The following is a 16,811-nucleotide window of genomic DNA, read 5'->3' as shown; positions in this document are numbered from 1 at the left end:
GACATCTGGGTGATCTCCCTTGCTGTTCCTTAGCAGAGTGTCTCTTTCTCATCCTGTTATCACAGGGACGCAGTGAACTGTTAAAGGAAAATGCGATTGGATCCTGTTAACTACAAGTCTCAGCGTGATTGTAAAATCCCGAAGCCTCGCGTTCTGTCAAAACGTCCGAGAGGTAGAGAAAACCCAAAGGTCAAAAAGGGGGCTAACGTACCACCAACGAACAACGTAGTGGAGAAATACGATTTACTAACTCAAGGGCCTCGATGCCTCTTTCTTAGGAACCAAGAGATGATTAGTTCGACCTGCTACTTTTACAATTCTCATCTTTGTCTTTGCCTCACCCCTTCCTATGCGGTCGCCTCCTCCTGGCCTCCAGCTCCGAGATCTCCGCGTTCCTCCAATTCTGGTCTTTTATACCTTCGCGATTTTCTTTGCTCCGTTATTAGCGTCCGTACTTTCAACTGCCCTCGCCCTCAGCTCTGTAATTCCTTCCCTAAACCTTTCCACCTCTCTTGCTGGTCAAGCGCTAACTCGCTGACCTGCTGTGACTGGGCGAGACACTGTTTGATTAACGCTCCTGTGTGGTGGAATATTTGGGATACTTTACCGTGTTGAAGCCGCTATATAAATGCAAGTTGTTGTCCCACTGAGGCCCAGGGCAGCCTCAGCCTGAGGTTTTTCCCATATTTGCTCCTGCTCCATTTCCTATGTTTCTATTGATATAGCACTTGGGGATCAAAGGATATTGGGGGGAAGGCAGGATTAGGCTGTTGAGTTGGATGATCAGCCACGATCAGAATGAACAGCGGAGTAGGCTCGATGGGCTGAATGGCCTCCTCCTACTTTCTATGTTTCAATGTTTGCCTCATCACCAGTAGAAACAATTAGCTGTTTCCTGAGGCTTTATATTAGCTGTAAAGGTTATTCCCCTTAAGAAATCTATAAATACGAATAATTCAAATCAATTAGAAATTCATTACGCAGGTTGAAAAGGATTACCTCCTCGCATTAATAATTTAGGCGGTTGTTCTTTCATCTTTTGGACCTAAGTTTTAACCAAACTCAAATGAATTGAATTGAAGTTACCCCACCCGGCTGTCTGCAGGCACTCCCGGTGTAACAACGCCAACCCAGAACTGTTTTATCTTCAGTAGTTCTCGAGAGTTAAGACTGATTTCTCAAATTGGCGCCATTTTTTTTTCTACGCGCTCTTGGGATGTGGGTGCCCTGGCAAACCCATTCTGAAATCCCCTCAAGAAGGTCACAGTGATGTGCCAGCTCCTTCAGCTGCTGAAGCCCATGTGGTGAAGGCCATTTCTGTGTTTGGACGCGACCTGAGTGGTTCGCTCAGTCGTTTCAGTGGGGCCGTTTAAGAGTCAATCTGCTTCGCAGAATCATGGGTAGGCCGGACCTGGTCAATGACAGATTTCCTTCCCTCAAGGGCATGAGTTCTCAATGACAGCTCGGTGGTCATGTGATGAAGCCTCCAGGAAAAGGCCCAACCAGAATTGGTGACCCAAATGACTGTCGTCCCGTTAGCTTGAGTTTTATTGACAGGTCGGTACCCAGTGTTGCTCTGTTTATCTGGTTATAAATATGGCAGTCAATATGGTCACCTTCCTTAATCCTAATTATGTTTGCTCTCGAGTATCCAGGTATCTTTCCGCCACAAGGTTCAAACCCGAATACTAATCAAAGAACCAATGCACCAGTTGTCAGTTCAACGTCAATACTATTTATTTACATACACAGTAATATCTACTCATGCACAAAATACCACAAACTAAACTATTACTAACGCTAATGCCTATACTTAACTTCGGGCGCCCGCCCAGTCAGAGGAACAATGGCCGTTGTTCGGATCTGAGGCTGTTGGGTTCGAAGAGTTAACAGGAGAACAGCTAAGGTCGTCCGTCTGATAGCGAGCGTTGACCTTGGACTTACTTGTTTGTGGTGCAGCTGGTGGACGGGTCTCTCTGCTTTGAGAGCCGACTCCAAGACAGCGATTCTCTCTCGGGGGCTTCTTCTTATACCCGAAGGGGCTTCGCCCGCTTTTGGGCGGGCCTTGAACTTGGCCCCAATTAATTGGGCCGCATCTTGATCACTCGTATTGATCTTGACCAATAAAGGGGTGGGTGCCCTGATGGCTGGGCGTGTCCTAGGTGGCCGTTGGCCTTGCTTTGTTTACGCTTTCGGTTTGGGGAACTGGCGCCGGGATGTCTGGAGCTGGATCGGTTGCTTAAGTGTCATTCCTTTGTTCCTGGAGATGGGCCATCAATATGTTAATTGACCTTTCAGTCTCGTCTGGGAGTTGCCCTCTCAATACGCATACAGGCTCTGTGCCTGTCTGCTTTCCTAACATTGTCCATATTTCCCTACAGTCATTGCGATCATCCATCTTGTATTCTGGAAGTGGCCATCCCAGATGGCTACACCAGGGCTTTGTTAGAGGTCTGACCATGGATAGATGAGTCACCAGCAAAGATTCTTAAAAGCTGGTGAGAGAGAAGGGCCGTGAAATGCTGATTTGATCAACTGCTTCTGAATAAGATGTCAAGTTGATGGACGTGGGAAAGTTGGACTGCAGAAAGCCTTTGATAAAGTACTTCACAAAAGGTTTCTCTCCAAGATATAATCTTGTGAACTTAACGGCAATCTGCTGTGTGAATTGAGAATTGACTGAAAGCACGTTGGTCAAAAAGGTGTCAATGAATCGGAAACCGACAGAGATTGGCATGAGGACCTGATGTCCTTTCTTATCGTTATTCAATACCCGTGCGTGGCTGTTATGAGAATGATCTACACATTTGTGGATTACGCTAAAGTATGTGTGGGTGTTGGGACTACAAAGGATTCTTAATTACTGAAAGCAGGTCTCTATCCATTGGGGCAGAGAGGAGTTTTCCAGATTTTGTACCCTGGATATTTTTGCCTGTGCCACAGGATTATCTGGCTCACATTGGTGAAGACGAGTCCACATCATGACACCCAGGACATGACAGGCCAGAGAGACCAGTCTAATCATCTCTTTCTCCTCATTTCTGTCAGCTTGTGTTTTTTTCTTGGACCACACACTCGAGGGGAGAGGTTGCAAGAACAAAACCTTCATCAACCTCTCCGGCGATGTTAGAAATGAGAACGTTTGGACAAGGCATGAAATCGAGTCGCCCATCTGCCATCTCGGGACAGTGAGAAACATGGCACGCAGGAAAGGGCGGGAAAGTTATTCATCGTGTCCGACCTGATATTGATCCCTCAACAAACATTGCAAAGTCAGATGATCTGGCCATTATCACACTGGTGTTTGCAGGAGGTTGCTGTGTGGAAATTGACTTCCCTAAAACAGTGGCGACACTTCATAAGTACATGTCTTTTATTTGTTCAAGGGGGTGGGTGTCGCTGGCTAAGCCAGCCTTGATTTCCCCATCCCTAATTGCCCCTTGAGAAGGTGGTGGTGAGCCCCCATCTTGAACCCGCTGCAGTCCATGTGGTGTAGGTACATCCACCGTGCTGTTAGGGAGGGAGCTCTGGGATTTTGACCCAGTGACAGCGAAGGAATGGGCGGAATGTGGCGACTAGGGGGTTGTCACAGTAACTTCATTGAAGCCTACTTGTGACAATAAGCGATTATTATTATTATTAAGTCAGGCTGGTGTGTGTGGCTTGGAGGGGAACTGGCAGGTTCGTTGGATTGGCCATGCTAAATTGCCCCTTAGTGTCCAAATGTTAGGGGGGGGTTACGGGGATAGGGCGGAGATTGAGCCTAGGTTAGCGTACTTGTTCGTAGGGTTGGTGCAGACCCGATGGGCTGAATGGACTCCTTCTGCACTGTAGAAGTTCTATGAAGCCTCTGAACACTTGGCCCTCTAGATTGTAGAGGTCGTGGGTTTGGAAGGTGCTGTCGAAAGAGCTTTGGTGAGTGGCTGTAGTGCATCTCCATTGATTGTAAAACACTTTGGGACATCATAAAGTCATGAACGGTGCCGTATAAATGCATGACTTTCTTTAATGGGAAGAAATGTAGCACGGTACATGTAGCAGGGCAGCACGGTAGCATGGTGGTTAGCATAAATGCTTCACAGCTCCAGGGTCCCAGGTTCGATTCCCGGCTTGGGTCACTGTCTGTGCGGAGTCTGCACGTCCTCCCCGTGTGTGCGTGGGTTTCCTCCGGGTGCTCCGGTTTCCTCCCACAGTCCAAAGATGAGCAGGATAGGTGGATTGGCCATGCTAAATTGCCCGTAGTGTCCTAAAAAGTAAGGTTAAGGGGGGGGGGGGGGGGGTTGTTGGGTTACGGGTACAGGGTGGATACGTGAGTTTGAGTAGGGTGATCATTGCTCGGCACAACATCGAGGGCCGAAGGGCCTGTTCTGTGCTGTCTTGTTCTATGTTCTAAATGTGTTTTCCTGGCAAATGTTGGGAATTATGTGTCAGATCTTCAAAGGTGGTTATTGGTCTAGAAGCTAATTGTTATCTGTTGCAAGAGCAGCACCAATATATTCTCAGACCAACTGGTGAAGGAAATGTGTGGGGTGTTATGGGCCAGGGTTTAGAGAACCCCAAAGTGTATCATGGAGTTCACCTGACCCACAACTTTTACTAGATTGTGGTATGGGGAGCACACGGCCCACTCTACAGGTGTGGTACAGCAGAAATGGAAAAGTACTTTTTAAAGCAAAACAATGTTTATTCTATGAACTCAAGTTAACCTTTTTAAAACAGACAGTGAACATCTTAGCAACCATCAATTCAAATACAACCCCCAAAGACTACAAAGTAATCCTTTAAGCTTTCCTTTTAACATCCATAAGACTTAAAACATCTTTTACCAGAAGCACATCCGGTTAAAGTCACTACTGTTATTAGTTTTAAATCACCAAAGGATCGATTTACAGTCTTTAGGTTACAGGGAGAGACTCATACACCGTCTGGCTGTGACTGCAGTTCTCCAGCTCTGAAAATGAAACTAAAACACACCCTGCAGCAAACAGCCTAAAATGAAAGTAAAAAGCTGACAGACAGCCCAGCTCCACCCACACTCTGACATCACTGATAAACAACTATTTCTTAAAGGTACATTTCTTAAACACCCATTTCTTAAAGGTACTCTTACATGACAAGGGGATGATGAGAAAGTGGGAACCCCATGGACAGAATGAGCAAGATGTGCCGAGTGCTCTTTTCTTTCACCGGTGTATGTATTTTGTGTGGGGGTTCTCTGGGGCAAGTGTCGAACAGGTAACCGGGATATGGTTTGAACTGAAAGTCGCCATAGTCCTCGAGGATCATAAGCCGCTCCCCCCTTTTGAGAGAGAGGTGGCTGGTGGTGGTTTAACCCATGGTGGTCACCACACCTCACACCTCAGGCGAGGTCGAGAAGGTGGGGCCTTCATGGATGATCTCCGCCGACACGGGCAATGGGTGATTCTGGTGACGAATGATTGGTTTCATTCCTCCTTTGAACGAATTCAACCCCAGTCTCAGGGAAATAAACCTGGCCTGCATCTCCCCCACTGAATAATACAAGAATTACTTGAATTATTGATTGGGTCTTTACTTATTTAGACAGCCATACAGCCAAACAACATTAATATCACTTGGAATTCTCTCAATTTCCAACATTGGCTCCATTTGTGAAGCTAAATCACCGCTTGGCTTGAGTAGTTTTCTGCGTTAATGCGCAGTGAGACAAATTATCCTTCTCCTATTTATAAATAACATCTCAAAGATGGACTTACAGCGCAGTTCCATCCAGCGTCAGGCTGGACTGAGTTTTTTTTTCCATGTACTCCTTAGAAAGGAATGAATGGGGTCCCACCATAGCAATGCTGGCTGTCCCAATGGAGCCAGATCAGAGGAGATTCCGGAAGGAAAAAGCTGTACCCCCTCGGGAGAGGCCGAACCAGCTGGCGCTCCTTCGCTCCAGAACACAGAAGGCTCGAGGGTGGTCTGATGATGCTCCTTAACACTTTGAAGGGATTTAATAGGGTGGTTAGGCACGAGAGATGTTTCCACTCCGAAGAGGGCGACCAAGAGTGCGACCAAGTATCAGACGGTCACTGATAAATCCAATGGAGGAGTCCAAGATAAACTTTTATTCTGAGAGTAGTGACATTGTGGAACCTGCCTCCACAAGGGGTACGTACACACATACAAATTAGAGGCAGGAGGATCACGGAAGAGAAAAACAGTAAAAAGGGGAAATAAGAATACTGGAGGAGCGGGCTTGTGCAGTATGTTCCGATTGAAGTATTGAAAGTACATGGATGTTTGCACATTTGTGCCTTTTTTGCTTTCTTTCTGTTGATGTTTGTAACTGTTTACAAAGCCAAAAACTACCTCAATAAAATTGTTTATTAAAAAAAAAGAAATAAGAATACTGGTCCGAACTCGTATACTTTAAAATGTACACCAGTAAAATGGGGAAAGAAGGGGCAGCATTCTTCATTTGGGTAGAATCGCCCCTGGTCTGCCCTGATACCAGGAGCAGTGACCAGGAGTGATTCACTCCCCCTGGGCGTTCCCATGGGATGCCAAGCTGCACGGATATGGTGCCAGACTCCGACAAGGGGTGTTTTCCAGTCGGACGAGGCTTGAAGACCCTCTCTCAGGGGGGAGGAAAACTTCATTGAGAATGATCTCCCCACACTCAGGCAGCATTGTGAAGCCAGAGGGCGAGAAATGTATGGTGATTATGGAGGCCTGGCTGTCGGGGATTAGTGTCTGGGTGGCCGGCTGTTCAAGTTGGAAGGCTTGTGAGAGCTGGGGGAACGTGCGTGCTACCCAAAGGTGAAGTTGATTACAAATCTCAGTCTTCACACCCATCAGGTGTGCCTCACCAACTCAAAGTGAAGCCAGCTGCCTAATCAGGTGCTTAATGAGTCAATTGTGCCAATTTAGTCAGCATCACAATGTATGAGTGTACCATTGGATGGCGCTGAATTGTTAACCCTTTGGAAGCCTAGCCCCAAGCACTGAACTCCAAGGTTCACACTCACGTCCACATAACAGAGAGGTTACACAGATGTGGCTCCCAGATGTGAGGACTTATGCACTTCAGTCACTCCGTTCATGGGTGCTGGGGTGCAGCATCTTGTTCCTCCAGGGGGTAAAATGAATGCTCTCATCTGCCCTCATGGTGGGGCGGGGAGGAGGGGGGGGGGTGGGGAGGAGGGGGGGGGAGGGGAGGGGAGGGGAGAGGGGGGGAGGGGAGGGGGGAGGGGGGGAGGGGGGGAGGGGAGGGGGGGGGGGGGCTCGTGGACCGCTGAGGTTCTCAAGAGTCGAAGCGCTTCATTCAAGTGGAGTTTTGAAGGGCAATTATGGGGCAGTGGTTATTGTGTGACGGAGGAGGGAGCGAGGCTCATTGGAAAGGCGCTCTCATAGGGGAATGCGCAGGGCTGGATATTGCAGATTCTGAGAGGGCCGTGGGTCAGGGTATTGTCAGGAACCCCCAGCACTCACTTTGATGTTCTCAGCCTTTCAGTTTATGATTCTGGAGAATCATGGCTCTGGTCAAGGTGGCAACTCTGACGATTGCGATCCTGCATCGACATGCCGCTGCACGTGGCCAGGACCAACGCCCTGCAGAGGAGGGGGGAGGCAGGACCCGCTAATCTTCTGGATCAGGGCCATAGATAGCGGACCCTCGGAGGCAACACTACAGCCATGGGTATATCGCTGTCGAACTTCCTTACCTCCAGATGTCAGCGATCCAGTGCCGGAGAAGACTGTGTCTATCCTCGGGGACAATGGACCACCTGCGCCACGTGTTGTTACAGTTGGCATCACATGGACTGGGAAATCACCCATTCCCTGTGGCCCTGTAAGTAACTGCCGCTCTGAATCTCTCTGCCAATGGCTCATAACAGGGCTGCATGGGTCGCCTGTGCGACATTTGCCAGTCAGCAGTGCACAAGTGGATAAGGGAAGTCATAGATGTGCTGTTCGCGAAGGCCCACATGTACATCAACTTTGACCGGGACTAGGTGAGCCAGGTTCATGGGCTTCACCTGCATAGCAGGCATGTCCCTGGTACAGGGTGTCCTCCATGTGTCTCTGAATTTCCCAATGGCGGCACGGGGGCCATTTTTGAACAGCAAGAGGTTCCACTCCCTCCATGTCTAGTTTGTCTGTGACTACGCAGCCATGATGGTTACATCTTGGGCATTTGAGGATCCCAGCCGTTTTTGGGGGAACGCAGTGGCTGAAGGGACTGTTCCTCGGGAACAAAGGGTTCCCCCTCATGAGGTGGCTGATGAAGCCAGCACGGAGGCCACAAACACTCGCCGAGACTCGCTACAACAGCACTCAGACGTCAACACGTGCACTGGTCAAGCAGGCTATTGGAACATTCAAGACGTGGTTCAGGTGCCTGGACCGGGCGGGGAGCCCTCTGGTTGAAGAAATTCCTCCTCATCGCTGTTTTAAAGATTCGTCCCTTTGGTCTGAGGCTGTGTCCTCTGGTTCTAGTTTCTCCTACTAGTGGAAACATCCTCTCCACGTCCACTCTATCCAGGCCTCTCAGAATCCGGTAAGTTTCAATAAGATCACCCTTCATCCTTCTAAACACCGAGTACAGACCCAGAGTCCTCAACCATTCCTCATACGACAAGCTCTTCATTCCAGGGATCATTCTTGTGAACCTCCTCTGGACCCTTTCCAAGGCCCCAGCACATCCTTCCTTAGATACGGGGCCCAAAACTGCTCATAATACTTCAAATGGGGGTCTGACCAGAGCCTTAGACAGCCTCAGCAGTACATCCCTGGTATTGTATTCTAGCCCTTTCGACGTGAATGTTAACATTGCATTTGCCTTCCTAACTGCCGACTGAACCTGCACATTACCCTGCAGTGAATCGTGAACAAGGACTCCCAAGTCCTTTTGTGCTTCTGATTGCCTAAGCCTTTCCCCATTTAGAAAACAGTCTCTGCCTCCATTCTTCTTACCAAAGTGCATAACCTCACACATTTCCACATCGTATTCCATCTGCCACTACTTTGCCCGCTCTCCTAGCCTGTCCAAATCCTTCTGCTGTCCCAACACTACCTGTCCATCTCACGATCATCTGCAAACTTAGCAACAATGCCCTCAGTTCCTTTTCCCAGATCATTAATCTATATTGTGAAAAGTGTGGTCCCAACACCGACCCCTGAGGCACATCACTGGTCACCGGATTACAGGCACATGGGAAAATATGTTCCTTTAATTACTGAATTTCCTTCCACAAATTCTCTGCTCCCCTTTCTCTTCCTTTAAAACGCTCCTTAAAGCTGCCTCTCCCGCCGGTTTTTGATTACCTTCTCTAATATTTATTTCTGGAACTTGGTATCAATTTTGCTATCTTAATTTCCTCCATGAAGTGCCTGGGAAAGTTTCTGTGATGCTGAAAGTGCTATGTAAATGCAATTTATTGTTTTTATGAGTGTGCATGTGCAAAGAGAGGGGCTATCAAAGATTTTCACCGTGCACTCATCAGGGCATCGCGCAGGAAATTACCAACAGTGAAGCGCAACAACAGTCTGTCCTGCATGAGAGGAGAGCACCGATTGGTTAGCAAGTGGGCTCTGATGGGTGGGGCGCATTGCCGTGGAGAACGCAGCACTGAATAGTCGCTATCCAGTTTTAATCAAATTCAAACCAGCAAGGTCAACTCTGATTGGTCAAGGGATTGGCCTGGGGAATGAACTGGGGAATGGCTGTCCCCCAAGCTTTTATTGCATGGAAAAAGGTGCAATGTGTGGACATGCTCCATCTGTCTGCAAAGGACAAGGTCCTATGTGTGTTTGTATATGTAGCTTCTGGTACGTTTAAGTCTGCCACTCTGCGCGTCTGACTGACAATCCGTGATATCCATTCCCTGACATGACTGACATACAGATATATTGAGAGATTGGTTATATGTGGTAAATCCAATGCTTTGTTTTCCAGGTTCAAAACATCTCCCAGTCTATAGAGGTCCTGGATCTTCGCACCTACAGGGATCTCCAGTATGTGCGGAACACAGAATCACTGATGAAAGTTCTCAACGCCAGATTGAAAGTTGCAGCAGAGAGTCAAACAAACTTGTTGAACAAAAACTTTCAGGTACGGTGGGGATACCGTGGGTGGCTCTCCTTTCTTCCCCAATATCCCTCCATAACGTTGCCAGAATGCACCTCGGTCCGAAACCCTTGCACGCCTCCGCCTTGCCGGGTGCCGAATGGCCAGCCTGGGTGTTTGACTGCCCAGAAATACAAGCCAGCTCAGAACTGTCAATTTCCTGTAAAAAATAAATACTATTGGTGCCGGGAACAGTGGGCGAAATTCTCCCCCCCCCCCCCCCCCACGACGGGTGGGAGAATAGGGGGAGGGCCTTCCCGACTTTCTTGACGCCCTCCCGCTATTCTCCCCCCCCCCCTGCCGAAATCCCGACAAGAATCGCTGCCGCCGTTTTTTTACGGCCGGCAGCAATTCTCAGCTGTTAGAAGGGCCGAAGTCCCAGCCCTTTACGACCTTTTTACGAACGGCAAACACACCTGGTCCTGCCGTTCGTAAAAAACGTCATGACAAACTCGCAAAAAATAACCATGGCACCGATTGGCACGGCAGTACCACGGCCGTGCCAATGCCCGCGCACTATTTGTCCTTCCGCCACCCCGCAGTATCAATACGCGGGGCGGCTGAGGGGCAACCCGGCCCGCGCATGCACGGGTTTCGCGCAAAAACGCGATGACGTCACCCGCGCATGCGCGGGTGGAGTCTTCCCACCTGCGCATGCGCGGCTGACGTCATATGACGCGTCAACCGGCGCTAACTCCGGCAAGCGGGCTTAACGATTTTCGTTAAGCCCGACTTGTCGGAGCCTCCGACGTCGGGCTGCTAGCCCCGACCGGGGACCAGAATCGGTCCCCCGTCGGGAAGGGGCGCGCTGCCGTAAAACCCGCCCGGGTTTTACGGCAGTTTTACGATTTCTCCCGTTTTGGGAGAATTTCGCCCAGTGAATCTCCCTGTGGAATTCAGCCAAAACATTTGTGTCATTTTGGGCGTCTTTGGCCGGATGTTTCCTGCCGTTTCTTTGGGTGAGATCCACACCAATGTTCACCCACATTTGGTCATTTTGTTTGGCCTTGGGGAGTTTCCCCCTGGTCTGGACAAACCTTAGGAATTTTGTCATCGCTGGGGAGCTGAACTCGCTGGCCAGCGTGGCTCCCGAAGAGATCAGGCCGCCATTTTGAAAGGGTGCCCCGACATCTAAGTGAGATTGAGGGTTCATCCCCCTTTCATTGGCATCGACCCCCTCAGGCCCGAACCCTGTCAGTGCCACCCTGGCACGTGGGGACTCCAGCCATGCCACCCTGGCGCGCTGGCCGTTCCACCGGGGCACCCTGGCAGTGGCCCTGTCAGACTGGCACTGCCACCTGGGTACCTTGGCGGTGCCAAAGTGCCAGGGGGAGTGCCAGGGTGCGGCCTTGCCCTGCTCCGACCACCTGGGGGTCTCCAATGGCCTTGGAGATGCCCATGGGTGCCGTTACGCCTGTTCCACATTGTGTGGACCATCACGAAACGGCGCCCTGGTGAGATGTCCCTGGCACGGCCGTTAAGTCCCGGGCAACTGGAAAATCCGGTATTTAATTTAACCTAATTCCTTACTTACTGACGCTGATCGGATCGCTCCCAGTGAGGGCGGGATCCAGATTGCAACGTCTAGTGAGCTTCGGTTGAATCTTGCGAGACGTGTTGAGGCCTCTCACAAGGTTCAAGAGCCTCGTCCCAACGGCAAGTTGACAAGGTTGTTAAATCATACCCTCCATTTAGAGATATACAGGACCAATTTGGACACCTTTTACTGGGACCCTTCATTTCCAAGTTTTACTCCTGGATTTTCTCCTGGGTGTGGGGACCGTCACACCCACAGACACGCACCTCGATTTGAAGGGATGGGGGGAATGAGCAATGTCCATTCTGAATGATATGGTCTTGTGGGCACCAAATGCAAAATCCTGCAGCTTCATGAAATTAGCCAAAGTTGAGCAGAGGCCAGAAACATTTACCCGAATCCTCCTTCTCATCTTCCCAACAACAAGGTGGCCTCACTCACCCTCTGCCCATCGGAGGAGGTTATGGGGAACATGTTTGTAACAGAGAGACTAACTTGGACTGTATTTCTAAATGTGACTTCTGCCTCCACCTATATAGCAGGAGAGAGCTGTGTTTTTTAGTATGTGGTGGTGTTTCCAAATGCGTTTGTGACTGTCACTGTGCATATATGTGTATGTATTGGTGTCAGTGTGTTACGGTTGGCAGATCTGGGTTTTTATCTCTATGCCTGTGTACGGTTATCTTTTTCTCTGTGGGTCTGGCAGTGTCTATTAGTTTCTACGTCTGGGTGTGTCTGTGTTTTTGTTTATTAGGGTGTGTCTGTGTTTTTGAGTGTGTGTTTCTGTATAGGGGCTTTTCACAATAACTTGATTGAAGCCTACTCGTGACGATAGGCAATTTTCATTTAAAGGGGCTGGTTTAGCACACTGGGCTAAATCGCTGGCTTTTACAGCAGACCGAGGCAGGCCAGCAGCACGGTTCAATTCCCGTACCAGCCTCCCCGAACAGGCGCCGGAATGTGGCGACGAGGGGCTTTTCACAGTAACTTCATTTGAAGCCTACTTGTGACAATAAGCGATTTTCATTTTTTCATCTGAGTGTGTCTGTGTTTTTGAGTGTCTGTGTTTTTGAGTGTATGTCTTTTTGTGTGTCTGTGATTTTGTGTGCCTGGGTGTTTTTGTGTGTCTGTGTTTCTGGGTGTGTCTGTGTTTTTGTGTGTCTGTGTTTTTTGTGTCTGTGTTTTTGTGTGTCTGTGATTTTGTGTGTCTGTGTTTTTCTGTGTTTGTGTTTTTCTGTGTTTGTGTTTCTGGGTGTGGCTGTGTTTTTGTGTGTCTGTGATTTTGTGTGTCCCTGATTTTGTGTGTCTGTGTTTTTGTGTGTCTGTGTTTTTGTGTGTCTGTGTTTTTGTGTGTCTGATTTTGTGTCTGTGTTTTTGTGTGTCTGTGTTTTTGTGTGTCTGTGTTTCTGGATGTGTCTGTGTTTTTGTGTGTCTGTGTTTTTGTGTGTCTGTGATTTTGTGTGTCTGTGTTTTTGTGTGTCTATGTTTTTCTGTGTCTGTGTTTTTGTGTGTCTGTTTCTGGGTGTGGCTGTGTTTTTGTGTGTCTGTGATTTTGTGTGTCTGTGTTTTTGTGTGTGTGTTTTTGTGTGTCTGTGATTTTGTGTCTGTGTTTTTGTGCGTCTGTGTTTTTGTGTGTCTGTGTTTCTGGGTGTGGCTGTGTTTTTGTGTTTCTGGGTGTGTCTGTGTTTTTGTGTGTCTGTGATTTTGTGTGTCTGTGTTTCTGGATGTGTCTGTGTTTTGTGTGTCTGTGTTTTTGTGTGTCTGTGATTTTGTGTGTCTGTGTTTCTGGATGTGTCTGTGTTTTTGTGTGTCTGTGTTTTTGTGTGTCTGTGATTTTGTGTGTCTGTGTTTCTGGATGTGTCTGTGTTTTTGTGTGTCTGTGTTTTTGTGTGTCTGTGATTTTGTGTGTCTGTGTTTCTGGATGTGTCTGTGTTTTTGTGTGTCTGTGTTTTTGTGTGTCTGTGATTTTGTGTGTCTGTGTTTCTGGGTGTGTCTGTGTTTTTGTGTGTGTTTTTGTGTGTCTGTGTTTCTGGATGTGTCTGTGTTTTTGTGTGTCTGTGTTTTTGTGTGTCTGTGATTTTGTGTGTCTGTGTTTCTGGATGTGTCTGTGTTTTGTGTGTCTGTGTTTTTGTGTGTCTGTGTTTCTGGATGTGTCTGTGTTTTTGTGTGTCTGTGTTTTTGTGTGTCTGTGATTTTGTGTGTCTGTGTTTCTGGATGTGTCTGTGTTTTTGTGTGTCTGTGTTTTTGTGTGTCTGTGATTTTGTGTGTCTGTGTTTCTGGATGTGTCTGTGTTTTGTCTGCCTGGGTGTTTTTGTTTCGGGCACATACAGACAGCTGTTTCTTGGTGGCTGCAGCGCTGAGATTGACCCCACTATTCACCGGCACTTTGCCATGTTTTCGGGCCTCGGGGGGAGCTTTGCCCCATCGAGCCTGCACGCAGAGAGCTTTCCTGCACTGGGGGGGGGGGGGGGGGGGGGGGGGTCTAACCTCACCAACAATACCGGCTCCTCGTTGATTGGGATATGATTTTGAATGGTTGCCCAATTTCTATATGTTCCCCCTTTTCAGGTTCCCACCTCATTCCACATCCCACCACTAGAACCTTTCCCTTTACTCTCCAATCTTTATTTGTCCCTTCAAAGCTCCCCTCAGTCTCCACCCCCACCCCGCCATGAGCAAGGCCCCCATGCTCCAACCCCCTGCAGTGCCAACCTTGCACCTGGGCAGCTTGACACTGCCAGCGTGGCACCCTGGAGATGCCAAGTGCCCGGGGTCAGGTGGGGTGCCAGGGTATGACCCTGTCCTGTCCCCAGTCACTCAAGGGGCTCCAATGCGCCTGTGAGATGTCTGGTCCACGTTTGTGCAGACCACTGCTAAATGGAGACCAGTTGAGATCTCGCAGGCACGACCAATGACGCACGGGTACCAGAGACTATGACATTTCGGGTATTTAGCTAAATCGCTGGCTTTGAAAGCAGACCAAGGCAGGCCAGCAGCACGGTTCAATTCCCGTACCAGCCTTCCCGAACAGGTGCCGGAATGTGGCGACTAGGGGCTTTTCACAGTCACTTCATTTGAAGCCAACTCGTGACAATAAGCGATTTTCATTTTCGTTTTCATTGATCCAGGTCACTCGGGCGGAGTGAGTCGGGTGACCTGCAATTGGTCCAGTGCCCAATACGGGGCCCAAATTGGGGCTCTTGCCAATGGATTCACCAGACTTACATTAACACTGCAATGAAATTACTGTGAAAAGCCCCTAGTTGCCACATTCCGGAGACTGTTCGGGTACACAGAGGGAGAATTCAGAATGTCCAATTCACCTAACAAGCACGTCTTTCGGGACTTGTGGGAGGAAACCGGAGCACCCGGAGGAAACCCACGCAGACACGGGGAGAACGTGCAGACTCCGCACAGTGAACCAAGCTGGGAATTGAAACTGGGTCCCTGGCGCTGTGAAGCAACAGTGTTATGTCTGTGTGCCTGCATATGGCTGCGTGTATGTCTGTGTTTTTCTGCATGTGGCTGTGATTTTGTTTGTGTTCTTAGAATATTCGGACATAAACAGGAGCAGGAGGAGGCCATTCAGCCCCTCGAGCCTGCTCAGTCATTCAATGAGATCATGGCACAATCTTCCATTTCACCGTTTTCATAGAATTCACAGTGCAGCAGGCCATTCAGCCCATCGAGTCTGCACCGGCCCTTGGAAAGAGCACCCTGCTTAAGCCCCATGCCTCCACCATATCCCCTTTTATCCCCGTAACCCAGTAACCCCACCTAACATTTTTGGACACAAAGGGCAATTTAGCGTGACCAATCCACCTAACCTGCACATCTTTGGACTGTGGGAGGAAACCGGAGCACCCGGAGGAAACCCACGCAGACATGGGGAGAACGTGCAGACTCCGCACAGTCACTGACCCAAGCCGGGAATCGAACCTGGGACCCTGGAGCTGTGAGGCAACAGTGCTACCCACTGTGCTTCCATGCACTGTCCCTGTATCCGTTGATTTTCGTTTTAATACCTAGAATTCTCCTGCTCTCTGTCTTGAGCAAACACAACGGGTGAGCCTCCAAATCCCTCTGGGGTAGAGAATTCTCCACCCTCAGGGTGGAGAAATCTCTCCCCGTGTCAGTCCTAAATGGCCTGCTCCGTATCCTGAAACTGGGATTTTTCACCCCCTCCCCAGACTGGGGTAAGCATCCTTCCCACCAATTACCCGTCGATCCCTGTAAGAATTTTGAACGTTTGAACGACGTCGCCTCTCATTCTAAACTCGAGAGAACAACGGCTCCGTCTATTTCATCTTTCCTCACCGGACAATCCCTCTGTCCCAGGAATTACTTCAGTGATCCTCTGTTGCCTTGGTTCTATGAAAAGCATACCTTTCCTTCAGGGAACCAAAACTGTACACAATTCTCAGGGTGTGGCCTGCGCGTGTGGCTGTATTTCAAGAAACAAATATGCCTTTCTACGCGGCTAAGATTGAACCATTGTTTCTTGTTCCCTGGACAATACATTATTAATATTTTTTGTTACGGCAGATTACATCCTCCCCCTGTGTGCGTGGGTTTCCTCCGGGTGCTCCGGTTTCCTCCCACAGTCCAAAGATGTGCGGGTTAGGTGGATTGGCCGTGATAAATTGCCCGTAGTGTCCTACAAAAAGTGGGGTTGGGGGGGGGGTTGTTGGGTTGCGGGTATAGGGTGGATACTTGGGTTTGAGTGGGGTGGTCATGGCTCGGCACAACATTGAGGGCCGAAGGGCCTGTTCTGTGCTGTACTGTTCTATACTCTATTCTATTACAGTGGCCTCGGGCTCTATTCAAGCAATTGGCTTCATGTCCATAAAGCCGAGGCCAGTTAGGCTTATTCCACCCCGGAGCCAATTCGGAAATGGCATCAGTGAGGCATGTAAGTTGGAACTGTGAATTGAGTTTCTATTGAAGCAAACACGGAGCAGACTCTCTCGCAAGTCGATGCAGTCCAGAGCTGTTACTGGCTGTGAAAGTCTGAAGGAGCTTGGCACGTGACTTGAAAGCTAACGGCATTGGTTCAGACGATAGGTTATAATCGGCGTGAGAATGGAAGGGGGAAGGGTGAGTCACTGCCTGAACTGGACAAGGGGAGTGGAGCCACCAGTGAGGTGTGTTGTGGATCTCTGAAGGCAGGGGAGTTTG

General features: G+C 49.1%; 1 protein-coding gene across 3 annotated transcripts in view; it reads left to right on the top strand.

Moving 5' to 3' along the window:
* olfm2a (olfactomedin 2a) overlaps positions 1-16,811 on the top strand; it is a 318,824-nt gene that overhangs the window by 282,371 nt on the left and 19,642 nt on the right. For all 3 annotated transcript variants that reach the window (XM_038784865.1, XM_038784864.1, XM_038784863.1), the window contains exon 3: positions 9,926-10,081. In XM_038784865.1, coding sequence (XP_038640793.1) covers positions 9,926-10,081 — 156 coding nt within the window. The remainder of the gene's footprint in view (positions 1-9,925; positions 10,082-16,811) is intronic.

This window comes from Scyliorhinus canicula, chromosome 25 (assembly GCF_902713615.1).
Source record: "Scyliorhinus canicula chromosome 25, sScyCan1.1, whole genome shotgun sequence".
Lineage (NCBI taxonomy): Eukaryota > Metazoa > Chordata > Chondrichthyes > Carcharhiniformes > Scyliorhinidae > Scyliorhinus > Scyliorhinus canicula.
Note: the sequence above shows the minus strand (reverse complement) of the source record. Positions and strands in the feature narration are given on the sequence as shown.